The 23,037-nt window shown below is 36.1% G+C and overlaps 1 protein-coding gene across 1 annotated transcript in view; it reads right to left on the reverse strand.

Annotated features, from left to right (window-relative positions):
* Nucleotides 1–23,037, reverse strand: part of LOC118187070 (E3 ubiquitin-protein ligase ZNF598) — a 58,033-nt gene that overhangs the window by 22,262 nt on the left and 12,734 nt on the right. Inside the window, exon 2 of the mRNA XM_085811853.1 lies at nt 3,803–4,039. Within this exon, the coding sequence (XP_085667979.1) occupies nt 3,803–4,039 (237 nt within the window). The remainder of the gene's footprint in view (nt 1–3,802; nt 4,040–23,037) is intronic.

Genomic DNA, 23,037 nt, shown 5'->3' on the forward strand with positions numbered 1-23,037 from the left:
CTTGAAATGTGTCAAATGTAGCACATGTAATACTGAAAGCTTCTCCTTCTGTCGAGCAAATCCGGAAACCTGTTCAGCAGATGCAAAGCCAGTTTGCACTGGCCAGTATAGCAGTGGAGTGCACAAAATTTTACCACACAGTGGGAGACATTTTTAACCCTCCAGCCATTTTTAACCAAATATTAGAAACTAGAATAATTACAAAAGCATTTATGACAATGCCTTTCTTATATTGAGCTATGGAAAAACAGTTTTGATGGAGTAGAATCTTTTATTTAGGTAAACAAGAGTGAATTAAGATGATCTGAAACTGAAGCTTCAGGTTAGAATAAATGAAACTCTTGCAAATAATACAATAAGCAAAATCAACTTTTGGATGAAGCTTTTTAGTCAGCTAAATATGAAATTTGGAAAAATTACAAGTACTAAGAAAAGTGGAAACCACTTCTCAGTCATTTGGGAGGGGGGCACTGTGCAATCATTTAAAAATATCAGAATTAATTTTTAACATCAGGCACATCAGAACAAGTCAAAAGTGTATCCTCAACAATGAATATGATACAGTGTGAATAAACAGGTAGAATGATTAAATCAACTCTAACTTTACTAAGCTGTAAAATTAATAGTGAAATAATCCACAGTAAATTATTTATTAAAAATAAAGAATTTTTAAAGAAAATTCACACTAGTGCAAAATACAGTCAAAAGTCTTTAACCCGGATTCATCGGGACTTCGGTGATTCCGGATTATCGGTTTTTCTAGATTATAGATCATCAATTTAAATCTGGTAAAATGGCATGCAGAAATTATAAAATTAAAAATATGAAACCGTAATTTATGAAATAAAGAGCAATTATGATCTAAAAGGTATCAAAATTTACAAAAAAAAAAAAAAAAAAAAAAAAAAAAAAAAGCTTAATATTTATTTGTTTACTGTATTAGACATTTCTTTCAAAGTAAGTTGTTTAAGTTGCTTCGTTTTTTATATGATAATACTTTCTCTTTAATTCTATAATTAATAATTAAATAATTATATAATTAAACATTTCTTTCAACGCGCGCATGCATAACGCATACATTACGCATAGTCGAAATTAAAAAACTGCAACCAGAAAACTATTTGAAGTGTTCGTAATATTTATAATGATGAAGAATTTGATTTAAATCATATCAAAGACGGAGTACGTCGAGATGAAATACTACATTTAGTAAGGAATTATAAGCCGAATAAAATAAAAACATCTGCTCTGAAGATAAGGATAGTGCTGACAGATCAACTTCCAGTTCATTGCGTGCAGCGACATCCCCCCCCTGCAGAGCAGCGTGAAATTGATAAACATGGTTAGAGAAACAAAGAATATGCCTTGATCCATTTTTTACAGCAATTCCACTTTTTGTTTGATGGACATCAAGGCATGCTTTCGCTTTGTAGATCCTTTGGCAGCTCCAGAATCGGAAATTCTTTTTGACATAATTGAAAGTTCAAGCCTACTTTTATAAAATTGCTCTAACAGTCTGCAAAAAATAATAAGCCGAATCCAATTAGAAGATTAAGGTACAAGGCGATCTGCAACATTAACTGAAATAGATAATTTTAGCTTAGCTTATACCGTCCATTATACATTAAACGCGCATGCACGTCCATTATACATTAAACGCGCATGCACAGTTTGTAGCTTTGAGGTCCGGATTATAGATAATTGCGGATTATGGACGTCCGGATTAAAGACTTTTGAATGTACTAACAACTTCTTAATAAGTTATGTTCAGTTGAGCTATTAAAAATTTCTTTTAACTTACTGTTATTTTTTTGTTAACAACTTCTTTCTTTAGCTTTTTCACACACAGGAACTTATTCTAGTAGGTTTTATTTTCTGTTGCATTTTTCCAAAATTGTCTTGTTTTGAGCAAAAGATATGGTAAGCCTTTGTATAACTAGATTCTTGTTTCCTTACAGCATAAAAATAATAGAAAAATAGTCTCATAATGAACAACAAAATTTTTAAAAAATATATTATACTCGCGCGAAAAAAAAATAAGCAATAAAAACTAAAAGAAAAGGTATGAGTGTAAAAAGGGGAATTAAAACATAGAACTTACACATGAGATAGAGGTTGCATCATTGAATGCAAATAGGCAACCCAAATTAGCATAAAACGCAGTCCCGTAGTCACACCACAATGCCTTAAAAAGGGGGCATGCTTAAAACTATGCTTAAAAAGGACCTACGTGTCAGTTTGCAAGCAGCAATAGTTCCATATGTAATCTGAGATAGCCAAAGTGGAAAGCATGAGTCAAAGAGACCAATTGAAATGCAATGGAGGGCTGTTGGGATGTTGCAAGCTGGTGCAAGATAATCCACTGTTGTGAGAGAGCTGAATGTGCATTGTAGTGTCAATAGGCTCTGGAATCATTACCAAAACTTGTAGAAAATTTGGGTCTGGACGCTGAAGGATTCCCATAATGGCAGATAATCACTTCTTGTTGCTATTTGCAAGACTCTAGATCGCTTACAGCCCGACAGCTGGCATAGCATCTCTCTGCTACTGCACGATAGCCCATACGCCACCAAACTGTGTTGCGTCAACTGCATGAAGGTGGATTGTACATCCGAAGAACTAAGGTTTCTTTGTCCCCATCGCTTATCACAGAATGCTTGAACTGGACCCATGAACATTGCAGTTGGATGCCAGAGCAGTGAGACCATGTACTCTTTATGGAAGAGTCTCGATTTAGCATCCACAATGATTACTGAAGGGCAATGATATGCTAGAGCAGGGAAACACTACCGAGTACTAAACATCATCAAAAGAAGCTAAGTGCTACAAGAGGAGGAAGCTTTCTTGTATGGGCTGAGATAACAATGGGTGGACGCATCGATTTCTAGATGGTTCATGGTGCTTCTGTCACAACTGTCAGATATCATGACAAAATTCCACACCCTCTTGTGCATCTTTTTATTGCTGCAATGGGTACTGGCACAATAGTTTGGACAATAATGCCTACCTACATAAAGCTTGAGTGGTGTAGAGTTATCTGGAGAATGAAAACATTCCATATCTGCTGTGGTCTGCTGGATCACCAGACTGAATCCCATACAGCAAGTGCGGGATATGTTGGGACGATGGATAGCAGGTCACTTTGTGTCGACAGACATTGTGCAAGAGCTCTGGCATTTATTACTACAGGAATGAGTGCTTCTGCCACAACGAAAAATCAATGACACTATTGTCAGCTTGCCTCATCATGATCAAGAGTACTGTTCTGTTATATGGACCAAATCAAGAAATGTATGTATATATGGATGGATGTGTTCATGCATATGTGTGTACACACATACATGTGCATACATTTCTGAATCTGGTCCCGATAACAGAACAGTACCTTGTCAAGCATGCATTTCAGCTAGAGGGCATCACACCCATTATTAGTCTGTTTCCATTGCCCATTCTTTTGACTCATTTGATTTTTTGCACTGTAACAATTGTAATACATGTGTTTTTGTATGCCTCCACTTTATTGTTTGCCTTGCGGTCAAGTAATGCCACACCAATCTCTTGGATCAATTTCCTGCATATTTATTAAATAGCTTTTGTTTTATTCCGTGTTTTGCCTTTGTTGCTTATTTTTAGAAAGAACTTTTTTTTAAAGATATATATGCTTGCTGTCCTTAATCAGAAGATACACACTTTTTCATTAAACATATCACATAACACACAAATTATAAATAATAAAAATGTATCTATTTGCAACCAAAATGCAGATCATGAAAATTATGAAACACATGCAAATGGTACTAACCTTTAAATTGTCAGTACACAGTTCACAATAAAACAATTCATGTTTCCTCCTTGTATGTTCTTTCAATTTTTCAAAAGAATGAAAAATTTCTGAACAAGTTCTACATTTATTTTGTAATAGCAACTCAAATAATTCTTGAATTTTAGTATCTTCAAATATAATTTGATATCTGTCATCCTGCAGAGTAAATTTCTTAGAAATAGTAGAAAAAGGATGCGGCTGATGAGTAAAAATGACCTGAAAATAAAAAATTCTTATTAAAATCAAACATAATGACATCATTTTTATAGTTAAGTTTCATTTAAAGCATTTTACATTAATATTTTTCTCACAAATAATCAGAAATATTTAATTAGCACTCTGAGAATCATACAATTTCCAATTACTAAATTATTATGGATTAATACTTAATGGTACTCATAATTATTATACTTTAAGGATTACATAATTACTACTCTTTTTAATATTTAAATAACACAGTTAAAATTTTGTTTCAGAAATAAACAAATATATCTATGGGATAATTCTTACATAAGTTACTTTCACTGCAAAGAATCTATGAAAATTTAGAGAAGTATACATTTCATGAATAAAACAACTTACAGATAATTTTAAACAGATTAAACACTTGAATTACTAGCACATTAACAAATTTAAAATGCATAAACACTAAAATAATTTAATTATTAACATATTTCAAATAATGAAATATATACTAAATTTGAAATCTTAAATATATATGCAAAAATTAAGGATAGGACAGTTTTTTACATATAACATCATGTAACATTATTTCAAATCAGTACAAGGAGTACCATAACGTAATCAAGATATAATACTGTGCAGAATGTGAACACACGCAAGAAAAAAAAAAATCGCAAAACTGCAAAATGAAACCTTTATTCAAAAGCGGTTTCTGAGTACTGCAGGAAAGAAGATAAAACATCCAGCTCTCCGTAGGGAATATGAACATCCCTCATTAAGATGCAGGTTAGTCACTGTCTATTCCTGCCCACTATGAGAATATTACTAAGCTCTTGATACATCATAACCTACTCCTGTCGCAGCTGCAGAACCTTTACTGGCAGCTGTAATATTTTACCAGTAACCTCTTCAGAATCACCAAATGAGATTAAATTTAGGTTTAGGAATCATGCAGTGAATATATTCACTCTCCAACAACTAACTCACAGCCACCGTGTTACAAAGCATAGCATTGTCATTTATGAACAGACATTTAGAACCACAGCTATTTAATAGATGAATGTGTAGATAGATGATGGATTTGGTGGCTTGGTTTGGTTAATTATGGCTCTTTGAGGGCTATCTACCTAAGAAGAGAGATGCCTTTGTGGGGAAAACTTTCTAAGGGAAACTGGCCTGTACACACGTTACACATGGGGAAAATCAAGAAAACGCATAATTAGAAGTTATTATTATAACTGATTTTTTTCCTCCAAGAAGTTCTGTAAATTTTGAAATAAATGATAATCCGATAGCGCAAGGTCGGGGCTATATGCAGGATGCAACATCACTGTCCAACCAAGCTCCAATAATTTCAGATGCTTTGCTAAAGATGTGTCAGGCCTCACAATGTTGTGAGGGAACAAAATTCTTTTGCATTTTGCCAAGTCTGGCTTCTTCTCTTTGGTTGCTTCCTTCATTTTCATAAGTTGTTCACAGTAAACATCTGAGTTGATCCTTTGGTTGCTTGGAAGCAGCTCAGAACACAATACATTTGTAATCTCACAACAAATGATAGCACAATCTTTTTTTCTGATGCAATTTAGCTTTTGATATGGTTTGTGCTGATTCATCATGTTTGGTCCACAATCTTTTTCAATTAATGTTATTGTAGACAATCCATTCTTCATCACCAGTGATAATTCATTCAAATAAAGATCTGCATTATACACTCATGTCCATAAATTAAGGATAATTCGGAGTCATGCGGAAATCGAGCTCTAAAATAAATATATCACCTGTAAAATCCCTACACACATCTTCAAGAATCATATGCAAATTTCAGGAAGTAACCAGATGACACCGATGGTACGTCACAATGATGAGAGTGTAAGAGAGTGATATATAAGGAATACACGCAAAGAAGTAAAATTGTTCGTAGGCGCTTTATAAGCATTTCAGTGCAATAACCAAATAGTTATGACACAAAGGATGCATTTGGATGATTTTTTACGTGGTAGAATTATCGGCCGTCTGGAATGTGGGCGTATCCAACTGTAAGTATCAGACGAACTTGGAATTGCCCAGAGTGTCATCTCCAGGCTTTGGCAACAATTCCAAGATGATGGTAATGTGAGTAGACGTTACAGCACAGGTCGCCCCAGAGTTACAATGTCGAATGAGGACTGGTATTTGGCAGTTACTGCCAAAAGAAACAGGCGGAACACAGCCTCAGACCTGTCTCGTCAGATCTCTTCAGTCACTGGTACGACAATTTCAAGGCAGACCGTGTACAGACGCTTAGGGCAGATTGGTCTATATGCTCATAGACCTGTCAGATGCGTTCCACTTACTGCAACTCACTGTCGCCTGCGGTTAGCCTGGAGTAAAGAGCATGCATTGTGGACACCGCAACAGGGGGCTTGTGTGATGTTTTCCGATGAGTCCAGGTTTAGCTTGCAGTCTGATTCTCGCCGGACTTTCATATGGAGAGCTCCAGGTACCCGTTACCACCAAGAAAACATCATTGAACGACACCGTTTAGGTGTGGAGTTACTGTGGTGCAGGAGTGCTCGTTTGGGGTAGAATTATTCTGGGTTCCAGAACCAACCTGCATGTTCAAATTGGAACCATGACAAGCCAAATCTATTGGGACGTCATTCTGGAACAACATGTACGTTTGTTTCGGGGGGTCATGGGCCACAATTTGTGTTTATGGATGACAACGGCCGTCCTCACCGTAAACAAATCGTAAACAAATGCCTTCAATTGGAGGATATCACCTGTATGGACTGTCCAGCATTCTCACCGGACTTGAATCCACTAGAGCATGTGTGGACATGCTTGGCCGACGAGTTGCAGCCCGTCAATCTCCTCCTACATGTCTACCGGAACTTCGGAGAGCATTGCTTTTTGAGTGGTGTAATATCTCCCAAGATCAGATCAATAATTTGATACTCAGCATGTCTAGGCGTTGTACGGATTGTATTGCATCGTCTGGGAGACATACAATGTATTAACAATCATACCAACCATGTAATATTGGTTTTTTGTAAATAGGTTTTTTTTTTTTGTAATTTGCTCCAGGGAGAAAAAAAATCGCTAATTTTTTTAATAATATCAAACATATAGCATCTTTTTTTGCTCTTTACCTTTTGTTTAATAAATAAGCTTTACAAATAAGTCAAATTTGTTTTGTTTCTAACTCTTCCTTTGCCTGATTTTGCATTATCCTTAATTTATGGACATGAGTGTATTTGAAATGCGCATCACAAATATTGATTCCCTTTTTAAATGACTTTCTTTCAATTCATACAGAATCCAAATATCGAGCTTCTTAACGAGTCCAAGACATCTTATGTGCATTTTCATTGTTGTATGTTGTAGAGTATACATGTAGTTTTACTAACCAGTTATTTTATGATAATTAGCTTTGCTCTCTTTTTTACTTTCCATTTTCCTGCCAGAATGCTAATTTCCAGTGCGCATATTCAAATGAGGTAGAAAGAGATAGTATTTAAAGGAAGGTTTTAGAAGGTACAATAAGAGCCTGATGAAGATCACATCTGCTACTCGATTCTCTTGAGAACAGTATACCTATGGCATTACATTAGTCTCGACGGCTCACTGCGCTGACATTAGGTTTTTGAGCCAACTTATGTGTTTTATGTCTGTGTAGCCTTTTGGCTAACTAATTAAAATTTTCTTATGTTTTAAGTTAAACCATAAATGCTGGCTGGTTCCGTAAGCATGAGCAGTGCCTTCTTTTAAACTTATTTATATTTTTATCCGAGTTAAATAATTTTTATTTAACTCGGATAAACGTATGTAACTCGGATAAGGGCCTTTTATACCCTTCCTACACTTTCATAATTTCGAAATTTTTATTTGTCATAATTTCAAAGCCGTAGTCATTATCTAAAACACAGTGAGAGTCACTTATGTTTTAGATAGAGTTCTCATAGTTTAAGTTACCAAAAAGAACATGACTGTAGTGTGATACATTTAACCTTTTTGTAAAATCTCTTGCACAATTACACGACAAATTCAATACAATTATGGCTTTAATTTTGTCACCATCAACTTCAGAAGGTTGGCCACAACGTTGGTCATCTGCAATTGAAACATTATGAGAATGAAATTTTTTACACCAATCCTGACACATGCATTAAGCAACAATACCATAAACTTCACGTCTCTTTGCAAGCCTCAGCCACTTTCTTGCCTTTATGAAACTAAGTAAAATATGCTGAAATGTTTGTTTTGGTCCCCCATGTTAAAATTGACTGTAAATACTAACAGTTTGAAACAAAAACATGCAGAATTTGTTTCTATAGCAATCTAAAAATGTCAGCTCCCAAATCTCAAAAGAAAAGTAATTATAAGATTGACAGAAGAATAAGAAAACAAACATAACACTAGCTATTTGTGTGAACTAAAATTACTTTCTAGCCAACCCAATATAAAATATACTCAAACTTCAGTACTGAGCTACCCAATTTTTGCATTCATGGCATAGAAGAAAATACCACCTCTGATGAGTAAAAATTAATGGTACACCCTGTATTGATCACTGAAACACCCAACACAAAGAACAAACCTCTAGCCATAATAAAATAGGATATTAGACATCAGAAGAGCATTGCATATTGTTCGCAATTTCCCTTATTGTCTACCATTGATCCTTTCTTGCCTGTAGGACAGGATACTGACTCTCCGTTGACTTAGCTCAGCTGCTGACGAATGACTATTGCTAAACCTTTGGATACATGTTTCTGTCATTCTAAATACCATTTAAGCTCATGACATAATGCTGCATGCAGTCTCAAACTCCTCAGCCCGACGAATTATACTTTAATCTCTTTCTAATGATTCAGTCTCATAAAGTCATCCATATATAGTGTATGGGACTGTCTATTACCCATAATATCATGACAACAATTTGACATTAGTCAAATCACTAGACACTGTGGAATATTTTCCACTGAAATGCTAATGCTTTACACTATCCCCCCAAAAAAACATTAAGTCCAAAATCTGAGTCTTAGTGCCAAATTCCAATTCTATCTTTGTTCGCATTTATAATCTTCATTATTGTCTCCGCAAAATCTTTCAAATTTGAATAGTTCCTTTTAAAATCTTCCTTAAAATTCTTTCTATATTTCTGTTTTGCACTTCAGGTAAGCGTAAATTCATCGACAAAGTGCCTGACATTCGCAAACTTATCACAAAATAAGCATTTATCATTATTCTCTAGATGGAAGCAATACACATAAGCCAGAAAATGCCCATGACTAGTCAGTTCTTGATTTATATAAACATTATTTACAATGACGCAGCTAGGATTCCAGCGCCTGGGGACAACTGAAGAATTTGCACCCCTTTCTGTGTGCCAAGAATGGAAAACATTTCATTAAAAAAATTCGTAGCATTAATTTGGCACCGCCTGAATGCTGCACCCAGGGACAGATGCCCTCCCTTGCCCCACCACTGATTATTTTATAATATTTATCTTCTTGTTTAACTTTATATTTTTTATTGACTCTTTTTTCGTTATTAGATGGCTCTCAAGAAAAATTCCATTCTGTATAAATCCAGTTTTCTACTTCAGCAATAGTCTTTTTCTTGAATCTTGGCTATCAAAATTATCAGTCCCGTCCCCAAGTGCCACCATTTTAGCAAGGGTGTGTGCTCTTTCATTTCCGACAATTCCACTTTATGCCTTCATCCAGTGTAATTTAACAATATATTTTCTTTCAACTTTTTTAAACAAGTCTTTTATTTCATTAATCAGTTGATTTTTATGGTCTGGTTGGGTGCAGATAGGGCATCAGTATAAATACTCATAAAACATCGAACTGTTAATTTTTTATTAATCCAATTCAAAGCCTCTGTCAATGCATATAGTTCTGCTTGATAAAGGAATTCATTGGTTTAAGTTTTATTCTCATACTGTCTCCTTATCAATTCCAGAACCATCTGTCAAAACGTTTGTTTCGCCACCAGAAGGAAACTCAAGATCATAAAATAATCCAAATCCTATCATTGAGTGAATAATATCCTCATTATCTTGTTGAAAGACCTTACTTGTGAGTACTTTTTGTCTAATTTCAGTATCTATAACAATTTTACAAGGTAACAGAAAAATTTTGTAGCATAATTTGTATGAAATCGAGAGGGACAAAACCCCCGCAAGGACACAGGCAACTTCAATCGAAACGGTTCTGAAGGCTCTTGTAATGGTAAGCATCAAGCCCTTCTGCAGGCCCCAAGCTCTGAATCCGTAAAATATTTTAGGGATGATCACATTTCTAAATATCTCTATCAAGGTGGAACTCTTTCTATTCAAAGTAACAGCACTAAAATTATACTTAAAACATTTTAAAATGTTATCTGTTATTCTATGTATATGCTTAAAATGTTCTGCAAAACTTAATTTCCTATCAATAATATATCCTATATATTTCATATTTTCACCAAATTTGACACGATTACCCTAAATTTCAATTGTGTGTGTGTGGGGGGGGGTGTCTAGTGTTTTTCGCACCCCGAGGGGGGAAAAGTCCACACAATTTTTCATTATTAAAATATATTTTATTTCAAATTGATTCGACTTTTTTAACTATTTTCTCCATTTTTTCAAAAGAGTCTCCCTCCACTATAACCAATACAGTCAAAAGTCGTTAATTCGGACACCCATAATCCGGATCTCAAAGCTACAAACTTTCTGCGCATGTGTCAAAGCGACGTAAGACCTTTATGGCTGCAGAAAAGGGCATGCGCATGCACAAAATACGTTTACGCATGCACGTTTAATGTATAACGGATGGTATAAGCTAAGCTAAAATTATCTAATTATCTATTTCCGTTAATGTTGCAGATTGCGTTGTTCCTTAATCTTTGAATTGGATCTGGCTTATTATTTTTTGCAGACTGTTAGAGCAGTTTTATAAAAGTAAGCTTGAAGTTTCGATTATGTCAAATAGAATTTCCGATATATATTTACTAATATGTAAAGGATCTAGAAAGCGAAAGTATGTTTCAAAGTCCATTAAACAAAAGTGGAATTGCTGCAAAAACTGACCTAACCACTCCAAAATCTGTTTATCAACTTCACGCTGCTCTGCGGCTGGGGAGGAAGGGGGACACTGCGGCGCGCAATGAATTGGAAGTTGATCTGTCAGCACTATCCGTATCTTCAATGCAGATGTTTCCATTTTATTTGGCTTATAATTCCTTACTAAATGTAGAATTTCATCTCGATGTATTCCGTTTTTGATATGATTTAAATCAAATTCCTCGTCATTATAATTTGCTTCCGATAGTGAAGAAAGTGACACAGAGATTATTGAAAACGAAAAAATTTCGATTGACAAATTAGTCGGTATTCTCGACACAGCAATTATAGGACTTGAACAACGGAACTTTGTAACTGAACAAGAAATTATGTCTGTTTATAGAATAGAATTAAAGAGAAAGTATTATCACATAAAACGAAGCAACTTAAACAACTTACATTAAAAGAAATGTTTAATAAAGTAAACAAATAAATATTAAGCTTTTTTTTTTTTTTTTTTTTTGTAAATTTTGATACCCTTTAGATCATAATTGTTCTTTATTTCATAAATTACGATTTCACATTTTTAATTTTATAATTTCTGCATGCCATCTTACCAGATTTAAACTGATGATCTATAATCCGGAAAAATCGATAATCCGGAATCGCTGAAGTCCCGACGAGTCCGGATCAACGACTTTTGACTGTATATACTCGACATGACAGACAATCTTACAGTATGAAACATTGAATTTCTGCAGTAAGTCATTAACAATGAGTCCCCAGAAAAGAGGAGCATAGCAAGAGCCTCGGGGGCATCCTTTGTAAATGTCAAAACCAGGTTCAGATTATCAGATGGACCCTTAAAAACTATCTTTCACCTTTTAAAGTAACTTTTTATAATTTCATATACATTCTTAGTAATTCCAATATTCTTCAGGTGTCGCATCAGGGAGAGCCACCTTACATTATCGAAAGCAACCCTGGCGTCAAACGAAACCAGAGCCACATGCTTAGTCTTTCTTTTCTCTCTAATGCCATATATGACTGTATAAAAAGCCAATTCGGTTGACCTTCCCTTTCTAAAACCAAACTGCCTTTCAGAAATTATTTTCTTCTTATTTAAAATATATTGCAGTCTATTAACTAAAAGTTTATCATAAATCTTTGCAAATGTTTTCAGTAGGCAAATTGGACGAAATCCTCCTTTATCCTTTGGAATCAAGATTAATTTTCCATACATCTGGAAATATCCCCAACTTCAAGCATCTATTATATAACACTATGAAAAAGGAAGGACAATCTTCAAACAATATCTTCAACAATGTGGCCCCGATCCCATCCAACCCAGGAATAGACCTTAGACCTTGCATCACAATCAAAATTTCATTATAAACAAAATCCTTCTCATCTTCATCCTGCTCCATAATAATTTCTTCTTCATTTATATCCTCATTAAAATCCTTAAGATATAAAATATCTTCGATAATTTGTTTGTAATTGTTGTTAATAGACGCTGTAGGGGCTTCACTATCTTTTTCAATAATCATTTCCATAATAATTTCTTCTTCATTTATATCCTCATTAAAATCCTTAAGATATAAAGTATCTTTGATAATTTGTTTGTAATTGTTGTTAATAGACGCTGTAGGGGCTTCACTATCTCTCTCAATAATCATTTTCTTTTTTATTTTAGCCGTGGCAACTCTAAGGAACCCATCAATAATTCACATCTCTCATAAACAGATAACTTTTATATTCTTTCCTCAATGCTTGATAGGTTTTTTTATACTTTGCTAGGTTTCTTTTACATTCGATTTTTCGTGCAATCTTGATACCATCTCTAGATCCTTTTATTTGTGTCCGTTTACCAGCCGTTCTTACTTGTCTTCTTATTTTATCCAGTTCCAAATTCCACCAAGGAGACTTCCTTCCTCTCTTTCTTCCGCACACTCAGCTTTTTCAACATTTGTGTTACAATATGATTCTCAATATGTGAAACCACTTTATTCAGTTCCTTCTCATTCTTAGATTTTAATATCTCATTTTCAATTTCTAATAAATCCTTTTTCATATTTCGACTAAATCTCTTAATTCTATTAATATTAGTAGTTATAAATTTCTCATTACTTTCCACTTTCAACCCTAGTCCTGTTTCAACCCATATACACTGGTTATCATAAATTAAGGAAAAATCACAATTACTGAAAAAGTAGTGACTAGAAAAGTGTAGAATTTAAAGAAACTTACCCACAATATACAACTCATAGTAAGGTTTCAAATAACATAAAAAGAAATTACCAGACAAATATGGTAGTATAGAAATTAGCACATGTATAAAATGAACAAATCGAAGGTGTCAGTTTGCTATAGGAAAAGTACCTTCAATATGGAATACGATCGCCTCTAGGAGCAATAAAGCTATGTGTGATGCTTTTAATTATGCAGTCTATCAGTTCCATAGGAAGCGAGAGCCATTGCTCTTGCAAAGCAGTTGCAAGTGCGACAAGGGTTTGAGAGGGTGAATTGAGAGCAGCTAGACGTCTCCCTAAAGCATCCCAAACGTGCTCGATAAGATTCAAGTCTGGGGACCGAGCTGGCCACTCCATGCGCATAATTGTTTCCTGTTGAAGATAATCATCTATGATGTGAGCCCTGTGTGGTCTTGCGTTGTCGTCCTGTAACAGGAAAGCATCACCTATTGCCCCGGCATATGGGCGCACATAAACATCAAGGATGTAATCTCTATAAATCTGAGCATTCACGATTCCCCTTGGAAAGACACGGAGGTCTGTGCATCCACCCAAAGAGATACCACCCCAAACACAGACACTGCACATTCCATATGCATCTCTTTCACTGATGTTTGACGGATGATAATGGGTTCTAGGTTCTTTCCATATCAAATAATGCTTACTATCGCTTTCTAGACTAAACCTAGACTCATCCGTAAAGAGAACAGTCCTCCATTGATCAGGCGTCCAGTGGACATGTCGTGCCCACTGAAAACAGTCCCTCCTATGGCGTGACGTGAGTGGCACACAAATGGCTGGTCGCCTCGCATACAGACCACCTTCGTGAAGCCTTCTACGCACAGTTGATGTTGACATGAACCTTCTGGTGGCTGCAGCAAGGGAGGATCTAAGAAGAGACGGAGTAGCGGTTCTATTCCTGCGTGCACATAATGTCAAATATCCGTCATCGGCGCTTTTCGTAGCAGTTGGCTGCCCTTGGCTGAACCTCCTAGATGCCGAATCTGTGGTTTGAAATTGCCTCCAATGTCTATGAACCACAGAAGGACTCACATTTAGCCATCTGGCCACTTCTGTTTGACTTTGTCCTGCCTCTAGTCTCCCAATGGCTCTCCATCGCAGTTCTGCAGGCAAATGATGCCTGCAGGCCATTGTTACGAATTGGCTATCTCAGATTTCTGATGTCACTGTCACAGTGAAATATGTGGGCTTGCTCTCAAACATGAACTTTTATGCTCCTCGCAGATGACGTATTCTAAAAACAGCGCCACTAATTTGCATATCGCAGTTTTACTCAGCTACTCTTACTTGGCAATATTCGAATTTTACACGGTTTGGCTTATTTTTGAGGGAGTTATCGCTATTTTAGTGATTTTTCCTTAATTTATGATAACCAGTGTATAACTGTGGTTGCTAAGAAAATCCTCATTCAAAATATCCATACTAACTTCCTGAGTATTAAGTCTTGGTGAACACAAAACTAGATCCGTCCAACATTCTCCCACTGAGGACAAAAATTGTAGGTTTCTGATTCATTTACTAAAATCAATCCATTTTGTGCAATAAAATCGTTGATTAAAACTCCCCTTGCAACTACAACATCTACAACAACAGTTAAAATGTTAAACACTATTTTCATAGAAAGAAAAGATCGGCTTTAATATGAACTGATAACGTTTACACCAGGGGATGAGAAAACGGCACCCAGTCTCAATGCGCCGGTGCTATGTTATTGGGCTTTGCGTGAAATTTTGCAGTTTTTGGTTTAGGTTCATATATTACATATTAAATTATATACATTTACATCTATGCGTCAAACAACCACTTTATTGCATCACCACTGCTCGAAACGTTTCACTGGTGAGTGGAGCCAACTAAAGTCGGACTGACCCAACAACGCAGCACAGTTGTGTAACCTCTCTGATATAATCACCTGTATGTGCAGGCAGAAAGACTTAGTGGGTGCGATATCTGTCTACTTTGCCTATCTGTCTGTGAAAACTGATTGTCTGTTGATTAATTTGTAAACAAACTCTGAATTTCCAACTTTTAGGCAGGCAGTGAACTCAATTATTAGTAGGCATGTATGTACTTTAACGTTGCTTTCTCGTTAGATTCGTTGATGTACTCTCTGATCATCCAGGATGTTTTCTTACAAACTGATGACAATAACAACCCATGATGAACAAACCTAAGCGAGAATGCACTTATAATTTTAATGAAGAATGGGAGCATCAGTTTTTCTTCATAAAGACAAAATATATATCCTTATCATGCAACATAAATGTACAGCAAATGAAAAAAAAAAAGAAAAAAAAAAAAAACCTTGAGACATGTTAAAACAATGCATCCAAAGTTTGACTCGGAGTATCCTGAACTTTCTTAACTTCGAAGAAATAAAATTTTAATACCATGAAAAGTCATCGATTTCAAAACAACAATCTACTTTTGTCAAACTGTTTGAAACATCAAAGGCAGAAACAATTGCAGCGATTAAAGTTTCACATATACTTGCTGAGGAAAAAAAAAGCCATATATGGATGGAACAATAATAAAAGAAGCAATGTTGGAATCTGCAGACATAGTTTTTGAAGACTTTAAAAGTAAAAAATGTTTTGGCAATAAATGCTATGCGGTTATCAGCTAGAACTATTACGAGGAGAAATGGAACAATCATAGGTCACTTAGAAACCCAACTGATAAAAGATGAACAAAAAAAGTTCATTTCCCCCCCCCTCACAACAGGACAAATCAAAAGATATAACAGATGTAGCATGTCTGACAATAACAGTCAAGATGGCCTTTGACGATTTTACCATAAAAGAAGAGTTTCTAAGGATTTATTTTCTGCAATAAAAAAATTATTTTTGATTGCCACTAAAATACCAATTGAGAAATTATGTTCAATAATATCCAACGGTGTGACAGCCATGACAGGGAAGAATATTGGATTCATTGCTTTATGCCAACAAGATCCTTTTTTTCCAAAATTTATTGCATATCACTGCATTATACACCAGGATCACTGTGCACAAAATCACTGAATTGCAAGATGCAATCACTGTTGTTACAAAAATAATCAATTTAATAGTGAATACAAGAGGAGCGCAATACAGACTATTTAACTGCTTTTGGAAAATGACGAAGATACAGAATTTATCAATCTCTTTTTGCACACTGAGGTTCGTTGTCCGAGCTAGGGAAATGTGCTTAAATGATTTATCAATTTGTTATCACAAATTAAAAAGTTTCTAAATTATCATGTTGCTGATATGATCAATGCTTTCAACAGCTGGTATGTGCCTACATACGGAGCCCTTTTTTTTAAATACATAAAATTTTAATTAAACACACATCTTTTTGAGTAAGATGGGATATAAAACTATGAATTTAAATGAATTTTATAAAACATTTCATTAATTTTTCAAATATAGGCAATATTTAGTAAAATTTCTGTGAAAATTTTCATTTACACCAGATCTCCTAAAATAAATTCTAATGAATATACTTTATTAATCTTTACACAGTATATAATTAACATACTTACCTGTGTTCTGTAGCAAAAGATTTGCAGTACTTATAAAATTTTTTGAAATATTTAAAACTTGGTTCAAAAACTCAAAATTTAAACAAAAAAAATCTTCTTTGCTTTTAAATACTGTCAATAAAATCAATAAATAAATACAAAGAGATCAGATTTTGCTACAGAACACAGATAAAGATGAATAAAACATTTTGGCAAAATTTCATTTCAATATTCTAAATACATTTTGAGAAATTAATGTAATCGCAATCAAAAGTAATGAAAAACACAATTTCACAGAAAATGCTTTTAAAGATTTTAATACAGCACAAAAAATTTTGTAGTCACTTTAGACCTTTAAAACTCGCTGTATTTGTATGTTAGGCCCTCTTTTACTTCATTCTGAACTAATTTTGACTTTCTTTTAGCATTTTACTGGTTAAGTTTGCTGCTTGTAGAGATTAGCGTTTCTATTTCTGAATTCACTGTTTGTCTATTCCCATGTAGCTTTCAAGCATAATGGGATTAATTTCTATTTCTATATACCTGAAAATTGGTAAAAGTCGTAAATATCTTGAATTAAATAATAATACAGCAATATCTGCACCTAAAAGCAATGTTTTCAGTTGGACAAAAGTTTCTTTAGGTAAAATTATAGCTCAAAAGGTTATTAAAATACTCATTATTGTTTTGAGTCTTCCCATGTAGGCATTTTATCAGCAAAGTGTCACACAGTGAAAGATGTATTGTTTTTACAGCTTTTATATTGCTTAATAATTAGAAAATAGTTGTTTAAACTTATTGTTTACATTTTTACGACCATTTAAATGCCAACTTCCGGCATCTAAAAATTCACTTCCGGTTTACTTTATACTATAACTTTGCTTCTATTTATCGTAAACACAAAAATAAGGCATTTTTGGAAACCTAAACATATGGCCTATAAAATGAATAAATAAAAAAATTTCGAAAATTTTCACCAAAACGACGAATTTAGGGTAGGCACATACCTTAAGTCAATGCTAGAATTATATAGGGGGGGGGGTGAGTGATTATGGCGCAAAAACCAGAGATGATTATGACGCGCCAAACACAAGATGGGATGATTACAATTGATGACATTAAAATTCAATAAATAAAAACAAGTAGATAAATGTACCAAATCCAGAGGATGAAGTCATTTAAACACAAGTTAAAAGCACACATTAAAATTCAAGACACAGTCTTCAAAACAAATTACATTAGGTAATAAAAGCCAATCTCTTTTAAATAATAAAATTAATTACAATTGACCTCTCTTCCGATTAAACGGTCGAGAGGTAAGTCACAGCTATTAAAATATTTCTGGCGAAGACTATTAAAACATGGACACTCAATTAAAATATGACGAACACATAAACAAACATTACAATTAAAACAAACAGGCTCATTTTCAGCTTTGAGAAGATAGTTATGTGTGACTCTAGTGTGACCAATTCTGAGGCGAGTCAAAAGAACGTCCTCCTTACGATTTCCAGCAAAATCCCAATGCTCAATTCTAGGCTTGACGTTTCTCAACTTGTTGTGATGCTGAACATCCCAAATTTGCTACCATTTTTTTCGGACCTTTTCCTTGATGACACAGCAGATGTCTCTAAAAGGGATAAGGTGACTGGACGGTTCAATAGCAGATTTGGCTGCGATGTCTGCAAGCTCATTTCCTTTTATTCCAGCATGTCCAGGAACCCAGCAGTACAGGACTTCATATCCTCGAATCATTAAATTTATATGAATTTTGAGAACATCCACTACCACAGGATTCTGAGTGTTGGGAAAAGCTTCCAAGGATTTAAGAGCACTATACGAGTCTGTATAAACTATGAACTTTCTGTGGCAGAGCTTTGAGATGTACAAAAGACCATAATATATTGCAGTTAGTTCAGATGTTATGACTGAGCAAGCATGGTGCAGGCATCTGCCCTCAATGTAATCTTCAAATACAAAAGCCATCCCGACATGATCATTTGACTTTGATCCATCTGTGTATATCGGATAATAACTGCTATATCTGTGCCTGTGCTCAGCGAAGAGTTGTCTGTAAACAATCTCGTTAGTGCTCGCCTTCACGTGATGTTTGAAAACATCAAGGAGCTGAATCCGTGAATTTTCCCAAGGTGGAATTTCAAAATTCTGTACTGCTTGGGGGTGCATATCAGAGAGGGAAAGTTCCTCAATGACCGGGCGAACTCTTAAAGGAAAAGTAGGAACACAGGATGGACGTGTTTCAAATAATGTGTTACACTCATTATCAAGCAAGCACAGCTTATTGGGATGTTCAGGTTGGGATAAAATATTAAAATATAGCAAAAGGGACAATTGCTCATGCCTCAGATAAAGTGATGGTTCGTTAGAGTCATCATATAGGCTCTGTACAGGAGAAGTCCTGAAAGCTCCTGAACAAATCCGCAAACCTTGATGGTGAACAGGATCCAGTTTTAACAAAACAGATGACCGAGCGGATCCATAAACAACTGAGCCATAGTCCAGTCTAGAGCGGATAAGCGCTCTGTAAATGCGAAGCATGGAGCAACGCTCTGCACCCCAGGAGGTGTTCGCCAACACTACTAACTAAAATATTTAGTGTTTTTAGACACTTCTTTCTCAGGTTGAAAACATGAGAAAGGAAAGTCAATTTTCGGTCGAACGTCACTCCTAAAAATTTTACTTCAGGCGCAACTGGAATAATTGTACCATTCAGATATAACTCAGGTTCAGGATGGAGACCACGCTTCCTACAAAAGTGCATGCACACAGTTTTCTGTTTCGAAAATGTAAATCCCTGTTTGTTTGACCATTCTTCGATCTTATTCAGAGCCATCTGCAGTTGCCTCTCTACGTATCTCATGTCTGCCCCTCGACAGCTAATCTGCAGATCATCAACATATAGAGATCCCAAGATGGTGGGAGGCAGTTCTTTTAATACAGAGTTTATTTTTAAACTAAACAGGGTTACACTAAGCACACAGCCTTGAGGCACACCCTCTTGTTGTACAAAAACATCTGACAAAACAGAGCCAATTCTTACTTGAAAAGTTCTAGCGTTCAAGAAATTCTGAATGAAAATTGGTAGGTTGCCACGCAAGCCACTCTCCCGAAGATCGCGAAGTATACCGTATCTCCATGCCTTATCATAAGCTTTCTCAATGTCGAAGAATACCGAGACAAGGTGGCTTCTTCTTACAAATGCTTTCCAAATGGAAGTCTCTAAGAGGAGCATGTTATCTACGGTTGTTCTCCCCTTTCGAAAACCACTTTGATAAGGCGATATAATATTATTCTTTTCCAAGAAGTAGACTATGCGGCTGTTTACCATCTTTTCAAACAGTTTGCAAACACAACTGGTAAGGGCAATTGGCAGATAGTTCGAGGGATTCCTCGGGTCTTTCCCTGGCTTCGCAATAGGAATTACTACAGCTCTCCTCCATGCACTGGGAAATGTACGCTCCTTTCACACTCTATTGTAAAGTGTGAGAAGGGCACTCAGTGACTTATAGGACAGATGCTTTAGCATTTCATAATACACGCCATCCAGACCCGGACAAGACCTATGTGTCTGCAACAAAGCTCTCCTTAATTCAACCATAGTAAAGTCTCTATTGTACGGCTCAGATTTGGAAGAGTTGAATGCGATGGGATTTATTTTAGGGTGTTGCTTGATAGAGAGAAATGCAGGTGAATAGTTTCTGCTTGAAGAAACGGCAGTAAATGTCTCACCAATAGTATTTGCAATTTCTTCTATGGAGCTAATCACTCGGCCATCTTTTTCCAGAAAGGAAAGTGAGTGATCTTTATACATTCCGCATGCTTTTCGAACTCTTTCCCAAACCCGCTTACTAGGCGTAGAGGATGTTATTGAGGACACATATGAAATCCAGGAATCCCTCTGGCTCTGCCTTCTTACTTTTCGTGCATTTGCTTTGGCTCTTTTAAATGCTATGAGGTTTCGCAGGGTAGGATATCTACGAAAAATTCCCCATGCTTTTTTCTGTTTTTTCAGTGCTTTATGACAATCGCGATTCCACCATGGTTTCGTATATTTGAGCATTTTTTCTGATGTTCTAGGAATGGACAGCATAGCTGCCTGAATAATAGTATTAGTAACAGCTTCAACAGCGTCATCGATATGCACATTTTCTACCATTTCCTCTGTGAGCTCTGCGGAGGAAGAGAAGAGTTCCCAGTCTGCCCTGTCCAGTATAAACCGAGGGACTCTCGACATGGGGTTTGCTGCTCTTCGTGCAAGAGACACAAAAATGGGATAATGATCGCTGTTGTACAGGTAATTTCCGACACTAAAGGTGCAGAATGGCAACAGAGATGGTGAACAGATGGCAAGGTCGAGAGCGTGGAAAGTCCTTGTAGGCTCATGGAAGTAAGTTTCCTGTCCATTATTCAGGAGACAAAGGCTATGATCTTCAATCATTCGCTCAATTTGTATCTTTACTACCCCAGAGTGGACTATGGCCATTAAAATCTCCTATTATTATAAAAGGCTCAGGCAGCTGCTCTATAAGACCATTTAAATCTTCCTGGTCAATGTGCTCATTAGGAGGCAAATAAAGAGAAATGACTGAAACTACAATGTGAAAATTTACTTGTACAGGGACAACTTGGAGAGAAGTCGTCAAAGCAAAGGAACTTGAGGGATAATCCAGTGAGGTGAGGAGACGTACACCTCCACTGGCACGCTCTCCTGCAAGGTTATCCTTCCTGACGAGAGAAAACCTCCGAAGTTTTGCATGTTGATCAGGTTTCAGATTCGTCTCTTGTATTGCCAAGCACACAGGATGATAAGCATTGATCATAGTTTTGATGTCAAGGACATTTCGGTGGAAATCATGACAGTTCCATGAGATGAGGGTGGCCATTATGACTGATGTTTGTTCTTCATGTGTTCCTTTTTAGTTTTGCGTGGAAGCAGATGTTCGGGAACTTCTAGACTGTCTTCCACTTCCATACTGTCTGAATCTGCAGATTCAGAAATGATTTAATTGCAGAACTATTGCTGGGACTTCTATTTTTGGTTACTATTTTTGGAGGCAGAGTTTTGGGTTTGCTCGGGATTGCTATTTCTTTATTTTGTATGATATGTGTTGGATTTTCTTTTTTCTTGCTTGCAGGCTGCTGGATTTTATTTGGTGGAGTCTGTGTACTTATGGAAGTTTGGGTGGCTATTGTGCGGGTTGATTTCACGGCATCAGCATATAATTTGTTTGATTGAGGCTGTGTGCTTTGAACTTGTCTTCTGGCTTCGGCATACGAAATGTTCCTGGAAACTTTTATGGTCTGCACTTCCTTTTCTAATTTCCATTTTGGACAGGAACAAGAAAATGCTGGATGGTTGCCCTTGCAATTAATACACAGTGCTGCAGCGGTGCAATTTTTGCTATCGTGGTCAACTGAGGAGCATCGAGCGCACGTCAGGGTCCCACGACAGGACATCTTGGAATGGCCAAAATGCTGGCACTGGAAGCATCGCATGGGGTTTGGAATATAAGGCTTTACGGGGCAATTTAGATATCCAGCCTTAATATTTTTCGGCAGATCAGGCGAGTTGAAGGTCAGGATCACATGTTTAGTGTCAGTCAACTGACTTTCCTTACGCATCTTGATCCGCCTAGCACCACAGACTTTTTGGTCAGCTAACTCGGAAACGAACTCTTCTTCTGAAACACACAGAAGGTCGATTTCCGAGATCACACCTCTACAATAATTCAGAGTTTTATGCGCTGACACAGTTATAGCTACATTTCCAAGTTTGGTTTGTGACAAAAGGGAAGCAGACTAGGTTGGCAAGACAGTATCTATAAGCAGGTCTCCAGAACGGAGACGCTTTATGTTCTTTGGTTCACCTATGCAAGAATGGATATATTTGCTTACAACGAAAAAGGACACCTTTTGCAGTTCGCCAGAGGGACTCGAGACTACAAGGTAGCGTGGATTATCAGTGATTACTTTGGCATTTGCATTGGTACATATTTTCTTAGTAAGAGATTTATCAATTATTTCAATACTTTGGTCGTTTTCATTTGATTTGAGAAGAAACATAGAAGCCATATTTAAGAAAGAAAAGATTCGGGTCCGATGGCCCTGCCCACCATGGAGCCCAACAAGGGAATACAGATTCCTGTGTTAGGGCTAGCCGGACCTATACGCAAACTGAAGCCCCACAGTCGGCTTT

Source organism: Stegodyphus dumicola, chromosome 2, assembly GCF_044657685.1.
Source record: "Stegodyphus dumicola isolate Sdum_Otavi_A_Nest chromosome 2, ASM4465768v1".
In the NCBI taxonomy this organism is placed as follows: Eukaryota; Metazoa; Arthropoda; class Arachnida; order Araneae; family Eresidae; genus Stegodyphus; species Stegodyphus dumicola.